Source organism: Saccopteryx leptura, chromosome 9, assembly GCF_036850995.1.
Source record: "Saccopteryx leptura isolate mSacLep1 chromosome 9, mSacLep1_pri_phased_curated, whole genome shotgun sequence".
Classification (NCBI taxonomy): Eukaryota; Metazoa; Chordata; class Mammalia; order Chiroptera; family Emballonuridae; genus Saccopteryx; species Saccopteryx leptura.
In genome coordinates this window covers 50,273,697-50,300,458 of record NC_089511.1, presented here as the reverse complement: position 1 = coordinate 50,300,458, position 26,762 = coordinate 50,273,697, and the positions used below count along the sequence as shown (strand labels likewise).

Sequence of the window (26,762 nt, the reverse complement as noted above, 5' to 3'; positions counted from 1 at the left end):
TCTCTCTTCCCCTCCCGCAGCCAAGGCTCCATTGGAGCAAAGATGGCCCGGGCGCTGGGGATGGCTCCTTGGCCTCTGCCCCAGGTGCTCGAGTGGCTCTGGTCGCGGCAGAGCGACGCCCCGGAGGGGCAGAGCATCGCCCCCTGGTGGGCAGAGCGTCGCCCCTGGTGGGCGTGCCGGGTGGATCCCAGTCGGGCGCATGTGGGAGTCTGTCTGACTGTCTCTCCCCGTTTCCAGCTTCAGAAAAATACAAAAAAAAAAAAAAAACCCAAAAAAACACATAGACACAGACAACAGGGTGGTGATAGCCAGCAGGAAGAGGGGATGGGGGTAGGTGGAGGTGGGCAAAGAGGGGAAAATGGGGACAAGAGAAACTTTGTTTGGGGTGATGGGCACATAATGTAGTGTACAGATGATGAATTCATAAAAATAAAAAAACTATTCCCAAAGAATCGCCCAGCACAGATGGCATTGAATTTAACATCTACAGAAGAAAAAATATTAACTCTCCAAAAACTCTTCCAAAAAACAAAAGAGAACACACTTCCCGACTCATTATATGATGCCAATATCACCTTCATACAAAAGCACACAGAGACATAAGAAAATAAAACTATAAATCAAAATAGATTATGACTAAGAACATAAAAATGCACAACAAAATACTGGCAAATTGAATCTAGAAATATATAAAAAAGATTTATACATCATGACAAACTGGGATTTCTCCCAGAACTACAAGATTGGTTTAACATCCAAAAAATATCAATCAATGTGATAAATCATATTAATAGAATAAAAACAAAAGTCATATGAACATCTCAATAGATGCAGAAAAAGCATTTGACAAAAATCCAATTCCACTTTACAATAGCACAACAAGACAGGTATAGAAGGGGCTTCTTCAACCTGACAAAACTTCACAGCGAATGTCACACAATGATGAATGACTATTCTCCTCCGACTATCAGGAACAACACAAAAATGTCCATTCTTGCCATTTCTTGACAACATGGTAGTATAGATAGTAACCAGGAAAATTAGGCAAAAAAAAAAATTATTTTAATTAAAAGCATCCAGACTTTAAAGGAAGAATTAAAATTATTTCTGTTTGCAGGTTACATGATATTACATATAGAAAACCCTAAGGAATCCGCTAAAAAACTATTAATACTAATAAACGAGTTCAGCAAGGCACCAGGATTTAAGATCAATATGTAAAATTAATTACATTTCTATACTCTTTCAATAAACAATTCACAAATGAAATTAAAAAAATAATTGATTTATAATAAAATCAAAAAGAACAGAATACTTAGAAATAAAATTAACAAAAGATGTATAAAACTTATACTCTGAAAACTATGAAATATTGTTGAAAAATTAAAGATCTAAATACATGAAAAAACATTCATGTTCATAGATTTATTATGACTTAAAATTGTTAGTATTGCAACAGTCTCCAATTTAATCTTCAGATTCAATGCAATCATTCCCTATCAGGATCTCACCTAACTTCTTGGTAGAAATTGACAAGTGGATTCAAAAATTCATCTGAAATTGCAAAGGACTCAGAATAGCCAGAACAATCAAAAGAGAAAAAATAAAGTAGGACTAATCTGTCCTGGATTTCAAAATTTACTACAAAGCAACAGGAATCAAGAAAGAGAAGTACTAGTACAAAACAGACATGTAAGTCAATGGAATAAAACTGAGAATCCAAAAATAAAACCATGCGTCTATGGTCAATTGATTTTCAACAAGTGTACCAAAACCATTCCGTAGATAAATAAACAGTTTTTCAAGGAATAATGCTGGATAACTACGTAGCCACAAAGGAATCAGGTCTCACCCTCACCTCAAATCATATATAAATTTAACTCAAAATTGATCAAAGATTTAAATGTAAGAGCTAAAACTATAAAACTCTTAGAAGAAAACAGGGGTAAGTCCTCAAAACACTGGATTTGGCAAAAGAGTCTTAGATATGATATCAGAAGCGTGAGTAACAAAAGGAAAAAAAGAACATTTGACTTCATCAAAATTGAAACCTTTTGTACTTCCAAAGATACAAGAAAGAGAAAACAAACCCACAGAATAGAAAAAAAATATTTGTAAATATACATCTCATAAAGGACTTTTATACAGAATACATAGAGGACTCTTACAACTCAATTAAAAAAAAAGACAAATAGCCCAATTTAAAAATGAGAAAAATATATGAATAGACATTTTTCCAAGAAAGATATACAAATAAACAATAATTATATGAAAAGATGCTCAGCATCATTAATCATTATGAAAAGCAAATCACATTCACGAGAGGATGCAAATCCGCATCCACTAGGTGACTAGAATCAAAAAGTCATCAACAAATCAGCTCCGCCCTGAAGAATTTTGGCTTCAATAAAGGATCAAGGAAAAGAGACACTAATAAGTTGGAAGATCTGACTCACATTGTTGAAGGTACAAAGACAATACCCTTCTGCACCCCTTAACTCTCCTTACCCAAGCATAATTTAAAACTATTCATGCAAAGAGAATTTGTGATTCCTTTTGAATCAGTGGAAACCTGAGTTACAAAAAAACACCTATCCCTTAGGAAACCTGACTGTTGCATACGAACATGGAATACCTGCACACCCCTAAGTTTAGAAACCAAACTAGAGCCTCACCTGCAGTTGACACAATGGATAAAATGTCACCAGGAATGCTGATGCCACCGGTTGGAAACCTCAAGGCACATATGACAACTACTATGAGTTGATGCTTCCTGCTCCTCTCCCTATCCCCTTTTTTTCTCTCTCTCTCTTCTCTCTCTCTCTCAAAAAAAAAAAAAATCAATAAATAAAATCTTAAAAAAGAAATGAAATGAAATAGTAATTATGTTTCTTAGGAGAGACAACCCTGCAGCTTCAGAGCCTGGAAGCACAGGTTTTATTAGACTGCATTTGCACCTCACCCTGCGTAAAATTGAAGGTCCCCGATCCATCAATCGTGCCGGCTGCAAAACTGTAGCCCAGTGCTGGTTTACATGTTTTTGCCTAAAGGAAAGATTTTAAAAACAAAACAAAAAGACACAGAAATTAAACTTACACTAATAATGAGATCAGCCCAGAGCTGTATCCTGTTGGCATAATCAGTGTGAATCAGCCACACTTACCCCATGTGTGGAATTGAGCAAGATGGTGACATCTGTCATATTCACCCACTGATGAGCCGAAGTCAGCGTGCCTGTTAACTCCTGGGAGGCTAAGGCATACAACTCCTAGAAAACCCACAGAGGCTGTTATTAGCAAAAAGCTAAATACTACCACTGTACCCAGGGAGTACAAATTTGGAAAGGAATCTCTCAGCCTAGTTTTGTTGTGCTGGGTGCTTCAAAACAGCCACCATCCATGTGCATTTCTCTACCAACCTGTTGCTTCCTTGAAGACTGAAGGCCCTGAATGGTTGAACTGTGTCTATTCCCCACAAAGACAAAACAGCGGTGACATAGGATGTGGCGCCAAAGGCCCCAATCTCACATGAAAGACAGTCAAGAAAATTTAAGATTAGAAGTAGGAGGGCCAAATTACTTTCTTTGCCCGAATAAGAATGTGTCCTCAGGCATTCTCAGAATCCGGGAGTCCTTTGGCAGGGCTGGTGCCAAAGGGTGGATTAAAAGACTTCAGGCCCCATTTAATCAGCATAAACTCCCCTCACACTCTATCTACCCTTTGATGATTTTTTTTTCCACTGTGGTCAGTTGATATTTTTTCAACCTTATGGGAAATGTGAGACAAAACATGTGGATTAATGTTTGTTTTTATTGATCTGTATCATACAATATAGGCAAAGCCTGCATAAGCACAAGCCAGAGACCTAACTCATTTCCATGCATCCCAGTTTCAACAGCCTGGAGCTCTCAAGATAAGTGACACCAGCTGCAGCCTGCCTCCCCTGAGAGGGAACGTGTGCCTTGCTGAGAAGAGAAGGCAGAATGTGGGACAAATCTCTATGGCTCCCAAACCCAGAAAGGTAACAAAATTTCTGACACCAAAATGTGCCACCAGTACATTCCCTAAATAGAATCTGTTAATTTAGAGCAATCTACTGATAATACCACAGTAATTAAAAAGAAACTGCAGCAATTAGGGCTGGCTAGTGGCTGATGTTTTTAAAGGTGCTTTTGATCTTCCTTAATTGCTCCTGAAACATTTTAGAACCCTTGGAACAAAATATTTACTTACACTCCCGCACATACACATGTGTGCACAACAAAGGTGTAAGTAGGCTATAAAAAGGAAGAGGTTTAACTATCTGTTGGGCAGATAAAATATATTATGCTCACTTTGTTAAAGATGGCGCTGCCCACGTGGAAGCCCGTCGCCCAGGTGATGATATTAGTTGCCCTTATGCTTGGAATGGGCGTAATTATATTAATGTGTGTTGGGGGTGGGCTGTGGGCAGGCAGGATCCTTGTAGCCTGGGGCTTCGTTTTAGGACTAAGCCTTTCCCACCCTTTTTGATGTGGGGTGGACTTTGTATCAGACTTCCCTATTTTGAATATTGGATTAAAAGTTTGGATTTCTTCAATATAAAGTGGGGCAGACCGGGACCTTGCTTGCTCTCGGTTCCTGGGGTTAGCATTAGAGAGCAGAGCAGAGAAAGGCCACGTGGCGGAGGCCAGGAGAGGCAGCCAAGATGGCAGAGCGCTGAAGGAGAAGCCAGTTTGTGCACAGTTTGTGAAGAGAGAAGGAAGGAGATGGGGAACAGAGGTAAATAAGTCTGGTGAGCTAGAAACCTTTGATTCTAGGAAACTCGGATAAATCAGTAGCTTTTTGAGCACTGAATGAGTGGGTTTTGGAGCCTAGTGTGTGTTTTTACTTGCTTGCCAGATACAAGCTAGGATTAAATATGATGGCCCACCAGTTTTTGGCTCCGTTGTTTCATTACCATCTGTCCGAATCCAATGTGAACCTGCACGTGAATGGCCACGATGGTGGATACTGACCTTACACAATCTCTATTAGAGATTCCTCTGCTATCAAGTTCATTCTTTGTCTTTTCAATCAGAAATCTGTCTCTACAGAAGCAGACAACTAATATGGACAAACAAAAGATAAAATTCAAGAGAGGAAAGAGGGTGGAGTAAATCACAGTAATCTCACTGGAGACCAGGTTCTCTCTCCAAGAAAATATAAAACGTTAAGAAAAGATGAGATGAATGATCTCTGCCATATCAAAGAAAACCGGAACTAATCTGAATCTGTATTGCGAGAGCTGCAAGTTGTGCTGCTGAGCTTTGCTTTGTCACTGAAGGGAAAGTTAAGAGGTGGTGAGGCGCTTTGGCAGGCACAGAACAGGGCGATTGCTGAGATTTTTGAAGTCCTGTCTTATCTGATACCATATTAATTGCAAACTTCACAATCTATCTATCATCCCACTGTCCAAAGCAAGCACTCTAACTAAAATAAAATGTCTTCCTGGCCCTGGCCGGTTGGCTCAGTGGTAGAGCGTCGGCCTGGTGTGCAGGGGTCCCAGGTTCAATTCCCGGCCAGGGCACACAGGAGAAGCGCCCATCTGCTTCTCCACCCCTCCCCCTCTCCTTCCTCTCTGTCTCTCTCTTCCCCTCCCGCAGCCAAGGCTCCATTGGAACAAAGATGGCCCGGGCGCTGGGGATGGCTCCTTGGCCTCTGCCCCAGGCGCTAGAGTGGCTCTGGTCGCAAAAGAGCGACCCCCCGGAGGGACAGAGCATCGCCCCCTGGTGGGCAGAGCGTAGCCCCCTGGTGGGCGTGCCGGGTGGATCCCGGTCGGGCACATGCGGGAGTCTGACTGTCTCTCCCCGTTTCCAGCTTCGGAAAAATACAAAAAATAAAAATAAAAAAAAAATGTCTTCCTGACTTCTTGGTTTTAAATGTACTTCCTGTAAGCAGTCGAACCCAGCAGTCAGAGAGAGAGAGAGAGAGAGAGAGAGAGATCCCTGCATACTTCCTAACCGCCTAAGCAGCATGCGGTCTTCCAGGCTCCTGGGTGCAGCTTGAGCTCTTGTTATCTTCCTTACAACTGTGCCGTCCTCATGAACAGGGTCAGTTGGTTTTCAAGAAGAGTTTTCAATGAAGATGAAAGAAGCTGGGTGCACGTCTTACCTTGGCTCTCTGATAGAGGGTCCGCCCTATAATTTGTGTGCTGTCGAGCATATCCTGTCCAGGTCCCATAGCAACGCACATGGTAGCCTGGAACAGAAAGAGACAAGATGTGTTCTTAGTGAAAAAAAGCAATTATTTTAAGAAATGCAAAAATGACGTGTGAATCTAAGCAAATATATGTTTAAGACACATTCTAGCACTGCTTTTCAAATATTCTCTCAGTGTACAGATTACAAAACACGTAATCATTCATTGAATTAAAGTAGCAAATATTTTTAGAAATCATCTATTCCAGTACCTTACTTTTTAAAAATGAGGAAAATGCGGCTTGGGTGTGCTAGAGGATTTGTCAAAGGTTATACAGGTAGCTAGGACCTGCAGCCACGTCTCCCCATTTGCTGCGAGTCTCTGCTTGCTTGCTCTTGCCTATGACTCTTGCTCATGATCGCCTTAGATTGAAACTCACTTAAAATTATGTTGGAACAACTAGCTGACCCTTGGGGGGAAAAAAATCAAAAAATAAATCTGACACTATAACTTATTTTTACATCAGAAAGATTCAAAATTGACCAGCTATTTAAATATTACAAATGAAATTAAAAAGTATTTTAAAATATGGGGAATATATTTTAAAGTCTTAAGAGTGTAGAAGACCCTTCTAAAATGATTAGAGAACAGGTTTACTAAATCTGACACGTTAGATGAATAAGGTGAAAGATCGCTGATAAGTGGAGGGAGGGGCATTGCGCTGTTTATGACAAACTAAGATTTTAAAATATTAGGAACTTTAAAAAGTCAATAAGAAAAAAATCTTTATTAATAATACCTTTTGATTAATCCATACTGAGTTAGGTTATCTCTTATTTGCAGTAAAAAGCATCCTATATGCATATCAAAATCACCACATTGTACACCTCAAAATTACACAATGTCGTGTGTCAATTTATCTCAATAAAACTGGGAAAAATAAAAGTAAAAAAAAAATAATTGTGCCTGGTCTGTGCTGGTGCAGTGGATAGAACGTCAACTTGGAATGCTGAGGCCATCAATTTGAAACCCCGGGCTTGCCTGGTCAAGGCACATATGAGAAGCAAGCACAATGAACAACTAAAGTGAAACAGCTGTGAGTGCATACTTCTCGCTCACCTCCCCCGTGAAATCAATAAATGAAATCTTTTTAAAAAATCATTGTAATGGATACACCATGGAATACCAATGAAATAAGTAATTCACAAAATAGAAATGTAAATAGCCATTCATAAATAGCCATTCAATGTCAAAATATATCCAATCTCATGAATAAGTAAACATAAGTTTAGGCTGCAAAGAGGACTCTTGGTATATTGTGTTGGTAAATATTAAAAGACTAACATCCTGGTGTTGGTGAGAGATGGGGACAATGTCACTTGTGCACTGTGGGTGGAAATGTGATGGAGAGACCATTTGGGTGATGGGTGGCATATGTTAGAGGCTCTTTTACTTTGACAGGCTAACTCACTTTTAAGAATTTGGCCTAAGGTGAAACTCTTCCTCATGTGAAAATATGAATGACAAGCAGAGTGACCATAACATACTTATATAAAGGAAAAAAAGATGGAAGAAATGGTGTGAAGGAAGAAATGGTATGAAGGAAGAAAGGAGGCTGGGAAAGAAAACACTCATTATTAGGGGACTGGTTAACTATGGTACTTAAAATTGAAAATTACAGAGTGATTTTAAATAATGTTTTAAAGTATATTTACTGGAAATAAGGAAGCAGATCATAGACTAGCATTGCAGTATGATCCCACTTATGTAAAATTTTACATGCATTTATGTGCATGGATGCATAAAAAGTTGTCTGGAAGTAATTTCATTAGAATTTTAACAGGCTAATTGTAGGGTGGGGGGGGCTCCTTTACATGGTTCTATTTTCTAAACTTTTCCGTATTGTTTGAATTTGTAACAAGCATATATATTTTCCTAAAAAATATTAAAGCTAGTTTCTAAACTTAAAAAGGATTTTTTAAAGAAACCACACTAAAGCAGAAGGCATGGCGATATTTGCCACACTTCCCTCTTTCTCTTTCGTACGTGAATGCTGACTTTGCTCAGTAAGCTATCTCCCTCCTTGCAGTAACGATCTCATTCCTAGTTCCAGGCAAGTCTGAGGTGACCACGGAAGTGCCCGGGGCCCTGCTGCAGATTGGCCAGGAACCCCTACCTAAGCCAGTCAACACATACCATTCCCCCAGCAATTTCTGTGCTCCCGGGATGGACATGTGACATAAATTGACCCAGTCAGACAGGAGAGAACTTTCATTCCACTGTTGGAGGGGAGGTTTCTCTCTCTCCTACTTTTTGTGGAGAGAGAAAGCAGACACCTTGGTTACTGCTGTCTGCCATCTTGCAAACATGGGAGGAGCCAATCCAGCATATGGAGGGGAGCCGAGAAAAATGGAATTATTTTGTGGGAAGGGGTATAACTTTGTTGTAATTTTTTCTCTGATTGTAAACTATACTCATGGTAGAAAAAAATAAAATTAAAAATAGCAAAAATAATTTAAAACCTAGAAAAAAAACCTACTTATAATAGTACCATAAAGAGAAAACTACAGTCAACAATTCAGTTGTTTCATTTTGTCTTTTTAGTATGATACACTAGTTTTCAAAACTGCAATAATAACACATATGCAATAATAAATCCTGATTTTTTTAGTCAACGTTATGTATTATGAGCTTTTTTCCACATTAAGCTCACATAATGTCTTTAACAGAAGACATTAAGTTGATACATAATATTCTATTGCAAATAAGTATAATTTTTAAACATTTCACCTATGAATTTTGATATTTAATAAGTAATCATCAAATCTACTATGAATTATAATGTGTGAAATTTTACAAATAAAGGGCAACAAAGGAACACTTTTTATATAAAAATAGAAATATTTTTTTATAAAATAGAAATTTTTTTTATAAAAAATATGCAAATCTGAAGAAAAAGAGGAAAATAAAAATACCCTAGAATATTTTTTTAAATAAAAAAATAGAAATATATAATAGAAAAGTATAATTGTTAAAACTCTATTGTTCATTGGGTAGGGTTGGTAGGAATAGAATAAATAGCCCAAAAATAGTGTTTAATAAAAGTAATGTCACAGGTGAAATGGTCTATAAACACAAACAATAAGAACCCAGGATCTAGCATCTGCTGTTTATGGCAAAGCTAAAAAATCTAAATGAGCTTGAGAGAGGAGGGAACAGTGAAATGATGGAGTAGCCTTAGTTATCTTTGAAACTTACCACACAGAGCTGCATATAGTCATAAAAATATTTTTAAGAGCCTGACCTGTGGTAGCACAATGGATAAAGTGTCAACCTGGAAATGCTGAGGTCACCAGTTCAAAACCCTGGGCTTGCCTGGTCAAGGCACATATGGGAGTTGATGCTTCCAGCTCCTCCCCCCCTTCTCTCTCTCTGTCTCTCCCTCTCCTCTCTAAAATGAATAAATAAAAATTTTTAAAAAAAAGAATAGTAAAAAAATATATATTTTTAAGACACACTGGGTAGAAAACTCAACTTCTTGGCCAATAAAAAAGATCAGTAAATAAGTTATAAAACGATGTTCATGACTACATGGACAAATGCCTAGGAAGACATTACACAGGTGACTTCCAGAAAGGGGAGATGGGGGCGGGGGGAAAAGAGGTATATTGGGATTTTCACTTTTTACTACTCTCTATACTTCCACGTTGTTTCAGTTTTTACAGCAAGGTTTTGTAATTTTAAAAGAAAAAAAAATGATCTTCTGTTGCTTTAAAAAATCTATAGACTTCATAATCGGTGAGAAATGTCTAAAGCAGGCAGTTGGGGGTACTACTCTGTGACTGCAAAAATGCCAAAGGAAAATGTTCTCGACTGTCCAAGTTTGCAGAAGGATATTTCATCTCTGACATTTGCTAAATTGTCTCATCATTCAAAACTCTTCACAGTCAATCACATGGAAAATGATCGTTTTATCCAATTGAAATTTAGTGGAAGCATTTGAGAAGAGGCTAGAGGTAAGTACTAGGACAGTATGTACTTGAGGAAAACATATTTGTGAGTTAATGATGAATATTTAAGCATAAAAGACATATGAGATGCAAAAAGAAAGATTTCCTGTCATAATTACCTACCCCACCAGTGGGACAAGTGCTGTTGGCATTATCACAGGACTCTCCAGTGTTGATGCAATGTGGGCCACGAATGTTGGGGGACACGTCTCCTAGGTTTGACGAAGCAAAAGCTGCTACAAAGGGCCCCTTCCAAAAGAAAGAACCAGTGCCTTTTAGTCTTTATTTCCCATGACTTCCATTAAAAAATACAAACATTTGATCTGCTTTGGTGAACTATTCAAAATCATTTGCAAACAATTAAAAAAAAAAGAATGTACAATATTCTGAGAAAATGGTTTACTCCTGAAAATGCTGACATTGCAGAGAGCGTACATAATATTACTCATGCTATTCCAATTATCAATTGAGCTGTTCCAAGCAGGACAGTTTCAAATTTGTGTCTCAAACAGAAGCATTTTGACATGGTGTACAGCATGCAACAACAAATTACAAAAGGTTGAAAAATCAATCTTGTCTCTGGTATTGTACCTAGACCTCTAAGATACATTTTCCCTTTAAAATTAAATATCCTATTAGCTTAAAAAGAGAAGAGCTGATCCAAACTTTTCTGTAGCAAAACTGAACATAAATATAGCATCCACCACCTAGACTTCTTTTCTCTATTTCTTAACCTAAAGTAACAATACATAACCTTTAAATGGTGCAAAGCATTCTGTCTTTTTTTTTGTTTTTGATTGGAACTACTCCAAGTGACTGATTTTTATTGAATTTATTGAGCTGACATTGGTTAAGAAAATTGTATAGGTTTCAGTTGTACAATTCTATAATATAATACATCATCTGTATATTGTATTGTGTTCACCATGCAAAGTCAAGTCACCTTCCGTCATCATTCATCCCCCCCACACCCTCTTCTACTCCCCCCCCTTACCCTCTGGTAATCACCATACTATTGTCTGCACCTATGAGTTTTGTTTTGTTTTAGTTTTTGCTTAATCACGCAGCCTCCTAAGCCGCCTCCCCTCTGACAGCTGTCTATTTGTTCTATCTATGAATGTGTTTCTGTTTGGTTTGTTTATACCATTCCATCTTAAATGTCTTAAATTTTGTTAGAAAAAGAGATAAGCAAGTATCAAAGATCATGATGCTAAAAAGATAATTTATTTCAAAGTGCTGAGTACCCATCCAGTGATCATAAATGAGAACCTCTTTTTCCCCCCTTAAACACAGGCTAAAATTTTAAAAAATACAGTTTTGCCTGACCAGGCAGTGGCGCAGTGGATAGAGCATCGGACTGGGATGCAGAGGACCCAGGTTCGAGACCACGAGGTCGCCAGCTTGAGCGCGGGCTCATCTGGTTTGAGCAAAATCCCACCAGCTGGAACCCAAGGTCGCTGGCTCCAGCAAGAGCTTACTTCTGCTAAGGCCCATGGTCAAGGCACATATGAGAAAGCAATCAGTGAACAACTAAGGTGTTGCAATGCGCAATGAAAAACTAATGATTGATGCTTCTCATCTCTCTCTGTTCCTGTCTGTCTGTCCCTGTCTATACCTCTCTCTGACTCACTCTCTGTCTCTGAAATAAATAAATAAATAAATAAACAAACAAATAAATAAATAAAAATACAGTTTTGTCAACAAAGGAGCCAAAACATCAGACCAAATGTTCACGGGGTCAACATCTTCATAGCCGAGCATTATTCTAGTCAAGGGCCTGGGGTTTTCATCCAATCATATATTATCCTGCATTTAGGGCTTAGACGCTGGTGTCAAGTATAGTAGGGTTTCGCTCCTCCCACTTATCTGTAGTGTTTATTTTATACAGATCAGAACAGTTTCTGGTGTACATAGAATGTCTGGCCCCCATCTCTGATCCTGTCATTCACCATGTTTCAAAGTTACAAACAAGTCTAATGGATGAGGGTTGTCTCTGATTTAGGCCTTCTTACAGAAAAGCAGAATGAAGTCCTTGAAAGGAATTTCATCATTAAGAAGGAAGTCTAGACCAGTGAAAAGGATATATCGCTTGTCCTCATTCAGGTTCTTACACCATTAAGAGGATACCTAATACTTTTATAACTCTGAAAACAAAAATAAACAGCAATACAGTTTATCCTATTTCCAAGTTGGTTAAAAAACTATTATATATTGCAAAAACCTTGAACTTGGCCTTCTTTATCCAACTAATTATAACTTTATGAAGCCATCAATATAAGGAGTATTTGACATAAAGTTTATTGGTCATTCATAACTTTTCTTTCCCCACTAGAAAAGATAGAAAATTCTTTTTATCCAATGATATCAGTATATCCATAATGACACTTTACTCTGAAAATTTGAATCAGCAATTCTGAACACTGCATGAATTGATGATACTCAATGAATTAAGATGAAACTTTCAATAACAAATTCTTACTTGTCCAGGTAGATATCCTTTGTTCTTCTCTTGCTCAAAAAGGTAAGATGCATAACCCATATTGTCGCTATTTACAAGATGATTACTGTTGTTCATGCTGACAGGGTGGATGGCAAACCAGCTATAACAGAGCAAGAAGCCCTAAGTTAATGAACACAGAGATAACTAGAGTCAAAAATGATGACTGGGAACTTAAGTTTTCCCCAGGGGGGAAAAAAAATTTTAATGAATTTAATGACAAGCATTTAACATTTAGTTTCTTTTATTGTTAATGAGCTTAAATTACTAATAATGGACTCAAGAAGTCTGATCACTTGAGTTAAAAATACAAAACTATTTTTATGAATATTGCATCATCATTTTTATCATCAGCTTTAAACAAGAGCCAAGGCTGGTCAGTTATCAGATGATATACCTGAAGAACTGTCTAGACATAGACTTTGTCCTTCAAGGGAAGGCACACTTATAATAATTATTCAAATCAATCCACTCTAATTTAATAGACATTAGCTGAGAGTCTGCTGTGTGCCCAGCACTGATTATACTGCAGTTTACTTGCGGAATCTTACAGAAGACAAAGATATGAACAAATGGCTTTAATACAATGTGACAAAGGTTATAAAAAGTGTTTGGGAACCACAGGTGACTAGCAGTTAATTCTTAAGGGCATTCCAGAGAGTTCCATGCAAAGTAACTGCATGGAGGTGTGAAAAAGGATGTTGTGCAGAACAATGTAGCCTTATGCATAGTAATACCTTAAGAGTAGAGCTAGATATACAGTGTACAAATTAATGTCACATCTGTTACTTTATTTGAACTTCACAACAGCCTTGAGAAATAGGCTGTTAATTCCTCCATCTAAAGGTGTCTCAGAAAAGCAACACAGTGGCCCCCTTGTCATAGAGGACCAAGACTCAAGTTTGCATCTTTGGACACTCTGTCCAGTGGCCTTTGTAGGATCAAACTTCCACACAGGTGAAAAAGATATTTACAGGATGAAAGGCTGCAAAGCAGATTCACTTGAATGACCAAGAAAGGAGACATGCCAATTTAGGATGTTTTAAAAAAGAAATCTTTTGATTTAATTCTTCACTGAAAACTTTTTAAACATTTCAGCTTACATTCCTACCTAAGCGATACAGTGCACAAAATTGAACATTGACTCAATGACTGAGAATTTTTCCAGACTTCAAGGTCATCACTCAGAATTCCGTTCTCATTGGCCAACAGAGGTCCCTGTAGGCCACAAGTGGCCAGCACAATGCCCACGGGGGCTAGGGGGGCAACATAAACGAGGTCAGCTGGTTGGTGGAATAGGGACTGGTGAGGACTGTGGGGATCAGGGGGCCCTTGCACGGGCTAGAGGCTGCAGTCTCCACTGTGTTGCCTTCTGGGAGTGTAAGCCAGGGCTGCCATATGTTCCAAATTTTTCAAGACAAACCATGAACTAATGTTTTTGCAAAATATTTATTATTTAAAAATTCTTACAGAAATAAATGGCATGGAAACAAAGGAGGGGACCTGCTACAAATTAACAGACCTAGGACACGTGGCCAACAAATAAAGAGTTTGCGAACTGAGCTTGGATTCTGATTCATACAAAATAAGCGTGAAAGACTTTATTGACACAATCAGGGAAAATTGAACACAGGCTGGGGTTTAGATCATATTAAGAAAATTGTAATTTTGTTGGCTTAACAGAGGGTTGTTATACTTTTAAAGTGTTTATCTGATAGATACACAGTGAATTCTTTTAGTGAAATGATATCTGGCATTTACTTTTAAATACTCTAGCAGAACATTCAGGAAGGAGCAAAAGAGTGAAATAGAATGAAGACTTGCTAATTATCTAAGCTGAATAATAGTTATGTGGAAATTTATAAGACTAATCACTCTAAATAAGTATATAGTTGAAAGCTTTCATAACAGTTTTCTTTTTATCTTGACATTCATTTTACTTTTTTTTAAAACAGTGTAAGGCCAAATTACCAAACTGAATTCAGTCCCCAACATGTATATTTGCCACTGTGCAAAGGTACAGAAGTTTAGGCTGAAAATAGGTCTCAGGTCTTCCCCTAAAACTTGTAAGGTTCCTATAATTGAAAAATTCCTGATTTTAGTTTCTATTTCGTGATTTGTCTTTTTCTCCTAAAACTTAAGTGTCAGGGAAAATTCTACTCAGGTTGTGTTTTCCAGTTAGTTGGAGTCTGATTTATTGTAGTTTTACTCCATTTTTAAAAAACTTAAAAATGGGGTGGTGACCATTACTCCCCAACCAAAATATTTCCATCTAACATGATTGCACTGAGGTCGGCCAGACTGAGCCAGACTGCAGCCTCTCCAGGGCAATCAGGCAAAAACCATAGAACAATTCTGTCAATGCTAACTATCATTTAGCACTCATGAGGTGAAGGATTTTCCAAACAGAATCTCATTTTATTCTCATAAGAACCTGTTGAGTCAGATGCTATCATTATCCTCATTTGACAGCTAAGGAAAAGAAATCTCAGAGTGATGACATAATCTGACCAAGGTCACACAGGTGTAAGTCAAGAAGCAGGACTATGAATCCAGGTTTGTCAGATCACAAGGCTCATGTTCTAACCTGCTGCAGGGTCCCCAAACTTTTTACACAGGGGACCAGTTCACTGTCCCTCAGACCGTTGGAGGGCCGGACTATAAAAAAACTATGAACAAATTCCTATGCACACGGCACATATCTTATTTTAAAGTAAAAAAACAAAACGGGAACAAATACAATATTTAAAATAAAGAACAAGTAAATTTAAATCAACAAACTGACCAATATTTCAATGGGAACTATGCTCCTCTCACTGACCACCAATGAAAGAGGTACCCTTCCAGAAGTTGGCGGGGGCCGGATAAATGGCCTCAGGGGGCCACATGTGGCCTGCGGGCCGTAGTTTGGGGACCCCTGTGCTATGGGATACTGGCTCTGTCTCTCTGTTCATTCACTTTCTCATTCGGCACACATTTTCGTTAACCTTGACTCTGTGCCTGATGCTAGAGACATAAGAGATGAATGAGGCATCACTGTGCCCTTAATAAATGTTTTACAGGGTATGTGACATTTGAGCTGGATCTTAAAAGGCAAGTAGGAACCCGGCAAGGAGATCACTGGAGAAAAGTCATTTATTGCAAAGACATGCAATTGGGATGAGGTGAAGTGTGTCCAGAGGAGGGGTAGTCACGGTAGACCAGAGCAGAATGCATAAGATCAAAGAGAGATGGTGTTTGTATCATGTCTTCATCTTACATGAACATATTAGTAGCCAAGTGTGTGGCTGGTATTGCTTTAAACTCCAAGGAACACAGAGGGAAATCATTCAGCTGTATTCTATACCATCAAGAAACCACAATGGTATCTGTACAGATAGCACATGTTAAGAATATTGGTCTACCAATTAAACTACAAACTTGAATTTTTATTTCATTGAGTTATTTTCATTTTTTTTAAACTTTAGAAAATTAATTGAACATTTTTCTTACAAAAAAAATGAAAAAGATTTTAAAAAGTTATTTAAATTTCAGAATAAGGAGATGCTATATTTTTCTTCCTCTGTCCTTTGAAATGTGTGCTATTAAAATATCAGCCTTATCACAGCAACCAAAGGACTATGGTAGGAGATGAATATGAACTAAAATGAATTAAGAAGGCTGCACTCAACTTGTTTTATCTGGTCAAGATATACTCATCAAAGCAAAGTTCAAAAGAGAGGAAAAAAAAGGTTTAGATAGTTTCTAAAGAAGTCACAATACAGAAATAAAAGGATGAATATGTCTCTGTTAATAAACATTTTTAAATAATTATGTCACAGCTGGGATGTACAAGAGAAAGCAGGGCTTGACTTGAGTCATCATGGATACAATCAAGGTGCTGAGGAAAGACAAGAGAACTGAGATTTTACCCCAGTTTGGAGCAAACTTAGTTAAAATTTCTGGATCTCTGTTTCCTGAGACTGAAAAATAATAATACATTTCAACTATGCTTTATGAATCAATAAACAGCAAATTAAAATAGAATATTATAATTATTTTCTCCTCCTATGTAACTGAGGCATTTGAAGCAAGACTGCTGGGGCCTCTTTCAATTCAGATACTATGTGCTTCCTAATCTGAAACAGAAAAAAAAAGGCATAGGAAAAAATTGAGCTTCTTAAATATTCTAAAATAGTAACAAACACACCCGAGATTCCATTCTCTCAGACTTGGGCCACATGCAGAAAGGAAGCTGAAATCCAGACTCCACTACAGGCTCACTGATCCAGATACCTTGGTCTGCCCAGGGAAGGGAGTGCCTGTGTGATTTGCACCAAGGTCCTATGGGCTAGCTGTCACCTTCTCCAAACTAAATGTTTAGCAATAGGAAAAGAGAATATTGAACATCCACTCAAAGGTAATGTTGATGGAGATGTGTAATAAATGGGAGCTTTTTGGATAAATATAATATAGGAAGCTATACTGGGATGAATAGTGTCCCTCCCCCCAAAAAAAGAAATTATGTCTACTGGAACCTCAAAATGTGATCTTGTTTGAAAAAGTCTTTAGGAATGTAATCAAGGTAGAGAGCAAGTGATAGTGGCTTAGGCGTGGCCCTAAATACAATGTCTCGTGACCTAACAACAAAAGAAAAGAAACACTTGGAGAAGTAGCCGATATGAAGATGAAGGCAGAGATTGGAGTGATATATCTACAAGCCAAGCATTGCTGGAAACCTCCAGAAAGTAGGAGAGAGGCATAGACCAGGCTCTCTCTCAGAGCCTCCAGAAGAACCAATCCTGCTAATACTTTGATTTTGAACTTCTGGCCTCTTGACCTGTAAGAGTAATTTCTGTTGTTTTGAGCCAGCCAGTCTATAGTAATTTGTTTTGTAAGGCCTAAGAAACTAATACAGAGGTCAAATGTTTTAGTGGCTCTGGAGTCAGACACAAGTTACTTAATCTGTTTGAACCTCAGTGTTTCAATCCATATCATAAAGATAACAGTAGTATCTACTTCTCAGCATTTGTAAATGAAAGGAACAAATACATCTGAAGTGGTTTAGTCTATAGACGGGTCTATACAAAGAATAGAAGAAATTATCACTATGATGATGATGATGATGATGATGACACTGATACTCCTGTAGCTGATGGTAATGACTGACAGCAGTGATGACAATGATGATGATAAAGGAAAAGAGATACAAAGCTCTGAATATGTGTGTGTGTGTGTGTGTGTGTGTGTGTGTGTGTATTTCATAAGATTAATACAATGTTAAAATATATGGCATGTGTATGTATATTCAATTCAGGAATATTCAACTTAAATGATATGAGCATAAAATAATTAAATGAGAAAACCCTGCCCTCTTGTGGCAGAGACTTGAGGGTTTACAAAATACCCATATGCCAAATCCAAGCCACTAGAAGTGGAGGAAGACTGGGAGTCCCAGTCAAGGGACATATGGAAAGCAATCAATGAACAAGTAAAGTGTTACAATGAGTTGATGCTTCTTATCTCTCTATCTTCTTTTCTGTTCGTCACTGTCTGTCCCTCTTTCTCTCTGTCTTTCTTGCTAAAAAAAATTTTTTTAGCATCTGTTGTGACACTTGGCATTATGAACCCTGATTAACATATCTCTTTTTTGCCCTCTTTATAGTCCTCCTCAACCTGCCCTATTATAACTTGTTAAAGGGAGAGGAAAGAGCATTTTGTTGTGTTATACTGGAAGGGTTATTGGGCCTGGAATATTCCCCAAGGAGTGGCCTGAATTTCAAATAAGCAGAAGCAATGAATATACACCACACTTCTCAGATTAAAGAAAGACAGTGAGTGGCAGCCAAAGGACCCTTCTGTAAAGCCAGTAGCCATGGCCACCATCACAGCCGCCTGGCCCATGCAGGTTCACATTTGATTCAGACAGATGATAATGAAACAATGAAGCCAAGAACTGGTGGGCCATTACCTTTAATCCTAGCTCGCACCCAGCAGGCGAGAAAATACACACAATGGGAAAACACTTCCCTTTTTATTCAGGGCTCCCAAAGCCAGTGACTCATCTGAGTATTCCTAGAATCAAAGGTTTCTACCTTACCAGCCTTATTCACCTCTGTTCCCCATCTCCTTCTCTCTGCACAAACTGGCTTCTCCTTCAGCACTCCACCATCTTGGCTGCTTCTCCTTTGCAATGTTAATTTCAGGAACCAAGTGAGAGAGCCCCTTATTTTATAGTGTAGAAATTAAAACCTTTAATCCAATATACAAATAAGAAAGTCTCTGATACAAAGCCACTTATCTAGGCATAAATGGGATTCCTCATAAGAGTGCACCACCCCACATCATGCAATAGTCTAGGGTGTGGGGAAAAGCTTAGTGTTGAGAAGATCTTTGTATAAAAAGGATGAGAAAGGCTTAGTCTTAAAACTAAGCCTTAGGTTAGGCAATAACGATCCTGCCTGTTTACAGCCTGTCCCCCACACTCCATGCAAACTATAAGCAAGCAAACATATACATCATATTTGCAAACTTATTTGACCCTCACCTTCTATAGGTACAAGTAAACTTGGTGGCCAGCATCTTGGAGAATCTTTCTAACATCACTGCTCCAGAAAAGAGATTACACTCCTAACTATACCTTTTGTTATCTCCTGGATGAAAAATCCCCTCTTGATAATGTTATTGGAGAGATGTCTTGTTTGAATAGGTCCCATTAAGTTTTTACAGTCAAAATGCTTGTGTCTTAAATGGTATGATTCAGCTATCAACAAAAGTAAAACAAGAAGTGGCCAATAGAGTATTTTTTAAATTCAGTTTAACTAGATATTGAAGAAAAAAAAACTATAGTGATTTGGCTTTTTGAGGTCTATTCCTTAGTATTAGTTGTAGAGTATGACAACATGATGGTTGGCAAGAGCAAAGGAAACAACAATGCTCATGCTGGGGTAGCAGGAATGTAAACCAGCAAAACCTTTCCCAGGTCCTTTGGCAATTTATGAGAAAAGCATTACTCATAATCATTTCTCTTTGGCTCAGCAATTTCACTTCTAGGAATTTAGTTTAAGAAAATCATTGGCAAATACAAAAGACATCTGTTCAAATGCTTATTACACTGTATAGTATGATGGAAAAAATATAAACTAAATATCAAATGATTGTTGGTCAGCTGAACACATTAGCATACATATAATGAAATACAGCAATTTTTAAATGCTGACTTTAAAAAACACTAACTAGCATTGAGGGATATTCATAAGGTGTCTCTAAGTGAAAAAATGTGACCAAGTTGTTTATACAATAAAGAGTCACATTTTTAAATTAAAAAGTATAAGTGTGAGCTACCCTGGCCTAGTAGCTCCTTTGGTTGAAGCATTTTCCCAACATGCCAAGGTTGCCAGTTCAACCCCTGGCCAGGGCACATACAAGGAGAAACCAATGAAGGCGATACTAAGTGGGACAACAAATTGATGTATCTATCTATCTATCTATCTATCTATCTATCTATCTATCTATCTATCTATATCTTTCTCCCCACTCCCCCTCTAAAATCAATCAATAAAAAAATTTGAATATTAATATGATGAGGAAAAGGTCTAAAAGGCTATGTAACAAAATGTTAATAGAAGTTATCAAGTCCCAGGATTACCAGATGATTTAAAATAAAACACTAATACACCACCACTAAGAGCAAACTATAGTATATACTACAAACTTTGGGTGATGATGATGATATGTGAATGCAGGATCATCACCTGTGACAGATGTACTACTTCCGTATGGTATGTTCATCACTGTTGACGGGGAGGGTGTGCATGCTGGGGGCCAAGAGGTATATGGCAAAACTTTGTACTTTCTGCTTAATTTTTCTGTGAAACTAAAACTGCTCTAAAAAAATAAAATCTACTAAAAAAAAAAAAAAAAAGCTTCCAGCCATGGCACAGTGTCACTTCTCCCATCTTTTAGTCAACAAAGCAGTCCCAGGGCCAGGCAAGTTTCAAGGGCCAGAAAAATCATCTTCACCTCTTGATGAGGACTGTCACAGTCGCTTTGTATAGAGTATATGAGATGAAAGTTATTGTGGCCATCTTTAGAAACTACAATCTACCATTTAAAGGCTTTCTTTAAAAAGATCCCTATCAATTCTAAAAATGTAAGGAGGAGGGGAACATTGAAAAAGTGAGACTAATAGCACTAAGTGGAAGCATATAGGGAAAAATTCAGATACATAATAATCACAATTCCTGAGGCTAAGCTTACTCATTCAAAGACAAAAGAGATGGTCAAAGTTTATATAACACATAAAGTTATAATGATATTCAGAAGGGACAACTCTAAAATGTAAGAACAAAGTTGAAAGAAAGGATAGAAAAATATACATAGCAAATTCTAACCTACAGAGAAGTGAGTTAGCTATATTAACATGAGAGTACATAGACTTTAAGACAAAAAAAAATTAGATGGAGAGTTACTAAGAAAAAGAACCAGTTCAGTACATGAAGATATCATTAATATTTTTCACAATATTTTAAAGCTTATAGAGTGAGAGAAACCAAGAAGCATTCACATTTGCAGAATGACCTTCTTTAGTCATGCTTATTTCTTACTATATGTTCCATGTGGGGATGTGCTCGCTTCAGCAGCACATATATGATACTAAACTAAGTTCCATGTGGGGAAAGGGACAGAAGAAAATGCACCTGAATACTGACTAGGGTTGACTGGATGAACTAGAACCAAGTTAGTTTTTCTTTCTTTCTAGTTTCCTGTAGTTTTCAAGTTTCCTCTGATGAGTACATATTATTTTTATACTGGGGGAAAAAAAAACTTGGAAAAATGACAACCTTATAAATCTCTTTGAATTAAGAATTTTTTAGAATTCCAGCAAATAAAAAGTCCAATGTCTTCTGCCAGTTGTGAAAGCTGGTTTATACAGTTCTGGTTTCTAAACTTGGGACAAATTAAATTAACAAGCATAATTCATTTCTGTTATCAGCCAACCATCATCACCCTTATTATCAATAAGCCCTTACTAAGCTTCTTCACCTTCTAGGACAATAGATCAGACACAGGATGAAAGCTCACTATACAACCAAAGCCACTAGTCCCCTGGAGAGAACACAGACAAGCTGATAGGAGAGGCAGAGCAGGGAGGTGACAGCAAACTTTACAACACAAAAGGGGGAGAACAGGAAAGAGAAATTTATGAAGGATATGAATAGGGACCAGGGTTTCACAAGCCAGTTAATGCTAATGGAGACAAAGACAAGATGAGGTGGAGAAAAGAGAAGAGGTCAAGAATAGTTAGTGAAAGGCAGTCACTGAAGTTTCCCCATTTGAATTCGAGGGGGGTTAAGTAGACGGTGGAATGTAGAGGGGAGAATGGGCAAGGCATCCCCAAACTACAGCCCAGCCCGCAGGCCGCATGCAGCCTCCTGAGGCCATTTATCTGCCCCCTCCCCTGCCGCACTTCCGGAAGGGGCACCTCTTTCATTGGTGGTCAGTGAGAGGAGCACTGTATGTGCCAGCCCTCCGATGGTATGAGGGACAGTGAACTGGCCCCCTGTGTAAAAAGTTTGGGGACCCCTGATGGTCGAATAGAGACCATTGGTAATAGACAGCGGGAATTTACAATTCAAGAAGTCGTAGTCTTGGATAGTAGGAGGATTTATACACATGTGCAGGCAAACACAAACTCACTCATACACACTACGACTGAGTTCTGTAAGCCAATACCATTCAAATAAATTAGTGTAATTTCATAAGTTGAATTTTTCCAAGTATGTACACCAATTATTCAAGTTGGTTAAACAAATTACTGTCCCTGTTGTTTTTTTAAAGTGTGCTTTACATGATGACCCTTTCTGTAAGAATGAAAGGATTTTCAGTGTACAAAACAGAAGGCAATGGAGCAATTATTTAAACACCTGCTCAGACCTTCCTTACAGCTCCATGAATAGAAGCCATGTTATACCAACTGCTCAAAGAAGGAAGGAAGGATGGAAGGAAGGAAGGAAGGAAGGAAGGAAGGAAGGAAGGAAGGAAGGAAGGAAGGAAGGAAGGGAGGGAGGGAGGAAGGAAGGAAGGGAGGAAGGAAGGAGGGGAAAGGAAAGGAAAGGAAAGGAAAGGAAAGGAAAGGAAAGGAAAGGAAAGGAAAGGAAAGGAAAGGAAAGGAAAGGAAAGGAAAGGAAAGGAAAGGAAAGGAAAGGAAAGGAGGGAGGGGAAGAAGGGGGGGAGGCAACTCAAGGAAGAAAACTTGGCAGAAGCAAAGAAACAAAAGGAAAAAGAAGTGAGACACAGCCTGTCTTGTTGCACCCTACGTGAGGAAATGAGCCACTGTCAGAGCCACCTGTACAAGGTGACTGCTTAAGAAGTGGCTCCCATCAATCAGAGCTGCCATTCAATCTGCCCTTATGACTTTCTTTCTGACGGGGGCATTTGAAACCTTAGTTTTCTCCTGTCATAGTTGCTTCATGCACGTGGTGTTTTACTTTATCAGGATCTCTCAAGATTTCAGTTTCATCTTCTCCACTGATGACAAACTCATTAGGGTCCTACCAGAGTCTCTCAAAGTGAACTTCATAAATGCCACACAACTTATATTTTAATTCAGAATTCAAAGCATTCCAAACTTGTTCTCCACATCTGGAGAAAACATTTACTGTTTCTGCATAAGGTAGTATCATGAAAAAAGATAAAAAACATTTCCCTTAGAGCTACTGGAGTACACAGTGACCTCACATTTGTGGAGAATTTAAGGACTATGGAATAGTTTCATGCCCATAATTCTATTTTATTCCCAATCATCACCACTCATTTTAACCTTTAAAGAGTCCTCAACTCCCAAACCCAGCTTAAAATACTTTAATGATTTTTCATTCCCCTTAATTATAAAGACCAAAATCTTCATCATGGTATCTGATTTCTACCTCTAACTTTATCTCACAGTGTCCACTATACTTCAGCACACTGTTTATCAGCTCCTCAGATGGGTCTGGGACTTTCACACATCTGTGTTAAAAGTATTCTTCCACTCCTCATTTTACCAGTTAACTCCTACCCTTACTTCAGTTTTCAGCTCCACTGTCACTTCCTCAGGGAAGCTTTTTCCAGTCTCCCTTACCACATCCAATCTCTTTAACGTAGCTTTCTTTCTTAGCACTTAACCCAGTTATAATTGGACATCATTTGTATGACCATTTGAATGCCTTTTGTCTCTACCAATAGACTGTTAGTTCTGTCAATGTAGCTCCTACATCTATTTTCACTCATCAGTGTAGTAGTTTAATTCATGACACATATATTCACAACATTGAATGAATGAATGAATAATCTCTGTGCAGAGAAATGTTAAATCTACATTTGATAAATGTAGAAACTGACTTTTACAGAGTTTAAAGGATTTCCCCAAGGACTGTGAAACACAGGTATTTGTTTCCAAAGTGATTCCATAGTATTTGATTTCTACTTTCAAGGCCAGCAAATACACTTTTCCAAGGACTGGAAGGTGTTGTACGGCACCTAGTAGGTGCCTGGTACAGACTTCTTGAATGAAGGAATGGAAACACAAGTTAAAGTAGGAAGGAATAATTATGAACTTCAATACTTTTAAAGTGAGAGGAGGGGAAATAGTGAGACAGATCCCCACATGGATCGCCCCAGCCAGGATCCACCCAGCAACTCCTGTCTGGGGCCGATGCTCAAGTTAACCGGGCTATTCTTAGCACTCAGGGCTGATGCTAGAACCAATATAGTCACTGGCTATAAGAACAGAAGAGAGAAAGAAGGGGCAGAGGGAGGGGAAGAGAAGCAGATGGTCATTTCCTATGTGTGCCCTGACCAGCAATTGAACCCAGGACATCCACATGCTGAGCCAACACTCTATCTACTGAGCTAGCCAGCCAGGTCCCAATATTGTTTTCAGTGTGAAGAAAATAGTCTTGGCTGTGGTATTGGGAAGGTCACAACACCTTTCTAGACCTTAGCTGAAGGTTGAACTAAATTATCTGTATGCTTTGCAAATCTGAGAGTCTGTGTTTCCAAATTCCTAATATTTTGGATTCTAACAGAAGGCACCTATGTGTGTTAGCTGAGTTCCCTAGCAGCCCAAATTTGACTTTATGTTTTGGATCAATTTTCACTATGCAACAAAAGGCAACTGAAGGAGTAATTACATCAAGGATGACATATGGCAGCTATAGAAACAATAAAAAGTTATTTCTGCCTCCTGTCCCAATCATTCAACTAACCTACAAGATCCTTGAAGATAGGAACCACAACTTAGTCATCATAACATACCTCAGGCACACAGTTGCATACCTGACATTTAGAAAGTCTATTGAGTGAATTGCCAGGTAGCACCTAATCAGTAGATGAATTTATTATAATAGAAGAATGAGTCCTACTCAGTCAATCCATATAAATAACATTTATTTTATCAGGGAGGTTTTTATATCCTCAGTTTAAACACAGAGAAGTAACTCTAATACTAAGAATTCCAACCACTATAATGCCACTAATGGAGCTTGTAGAAGAAGTAGAATAGTATTCTATTTCTTACCTCTTAGTTAAAATTATTAAACATTTTTTCATGTCAAGCACAAACCTAGAGCTTTGCATGCATTATCTCATTTAATCTTCAAACAACCCTATGACTTATTATTATTCTAATTTTCAAGTAGAGGAGTGAAGTTGTAAATAAATAAGTTCCTTTCCCCAGGCCACAGGGTTAATAAGCGGCAGGGCTAAGATTTGAACCCAAGTCTTAAAATCTACACCTAAAACCTGAACTCCTTAGCACCATGCTGTTTTCTACCTAGTTATAGAGCCAACCCTGGTATCTGAACTGGAGGTCATAGTCTTTAATGTTTATCTTCACCCCTTATCACTTTTAATTTATTGTTTATTTTACTCACAGAGAACCTTTCCCTTAAATATTTCCTATTCCACCCAACAGACTTCACCACCTTTACTAACATTTATCAACATTATTAAGGATTCACTTTACCCCTCAGTTTTAGAGATAAGAAAACTGAGACACAGAGCAGTTATATAACTTCGCCTAAGTAACAGAGCTAAGAAGGAAGAGAGCTCAGAGTGAGCCCAAGCCATTTGACTTCAGCACCTAAGTGTTAATAAACACTTTCTAAGGGCATTTCCACATCACTTGGAAGTCTACACATTAAGGTATCTGGCACTGTTACCTAACCTGAATCAGTCCAATTGAAGTGACCAAAACCACCTATGAATGTGAATGCCTCTTTTTTGAAGGAAACAAAATACCCATGTTTTCTTGTTTACAAAAAGGTGCAGCCCTGGCCAGTAAGCTCAATGGATAGAGCATCAGCTTGGCATATGGACATCCTGGGTTTGATCCCTGGTCAGAGCACACAAGAGAAGTGACCATCTGCTTCTCTTCCTCTCTCTCTCCCCCTTTTCTTCCTCTTCCCCTCCCGCAGCCAGTGGTTAGTTTGAGCTTTGCCCTGGCACTGAGAATAGCTCTGTTGGTCTGAGTGTGTCAGCCTTAGGTACTAAACATAGCTCTGTTGATTCAAGCATTGGCCCCAGAGAGGGGTTGCCAGGTGGATCCTGGCTGAGGCACACACAGGAGTCTGTCTCATTATCTCTTCTCTTCTCACTTAAAAAAAAATGCTAAAATCAATCATAAACTGTAATTTCACATCATCTGCTACCTGTGGATGGTCTCAGTTCTGCTTTTATCGCTAATTAGCATTGTCCTACATTAGATTTCACATGACCTTTTTAGAAACAGACAGGTAAATAATATCAAATATATATTTCTGAAGTGAGAAGCCGGGAGGCAGCCAGACAGACTTCCGCATGTGCTCAACCAGGATCCACCCAGCAGGCCCACTAAAGGGTGATGCTTTGCCTATCTGGGACATTGCTCCATTGCAACCAAAGCCATTCTAGCACCTGAGGAAGAGGCTATGGAGCCATCCTCAGCGCCTGGGCCAACTCTGCTTTAATGGAGCCTTGGCTGTGGGAAGGGAAGAGAGAAATAGAGAGAAAGTAGAGGGAGAAGGGTGGAGAAGCAGATGGGCACTTCTCCTGTGTGCCCTGGCTGGGAATCAAACCCAGGACTTCCACATGCCAGGC

At 38.5% G+C, this 26,762-nt stretch overlaps 1 protein-coding gene across 1 annotated transcript in view; it reads right to left on the bottom strand.

Annotated features, from left to right (window-relative positions):
• Positions 1-26,762, bottom strand: part of ASAH2 (N-acylsphingosine amidohydrolase 2) — a 108,850-nt gene that overhangs the window by 59,634 nt on the left and 22,454 nt on the right. Inside the window, exons 7-11 of the mRNA XM_066349345.1 lie at positions 12,648-12,768; positions 10,292-10,417; positions 6,132-6,218; positions 3,164-3,268; positions 2,963-3,044 (exon numbers count right to left, since the gene is read on the bottom strand). Of these exons, the coding sequence (XP_066205442.1) occupies positions 2,963-3,044; positions 3,164-3,268; positions 6,132-6,218; positions 10,292-10,417; positions 12,648-12,768 (521 nt within the window). The remainder of the gene's footprint in view (positions 1-2,962; positions 3,045-3,163; positions 3,269-6,131; positions 6,219-10,291; positions 10,418-12,647; positions 12,769-26,762) is intronic.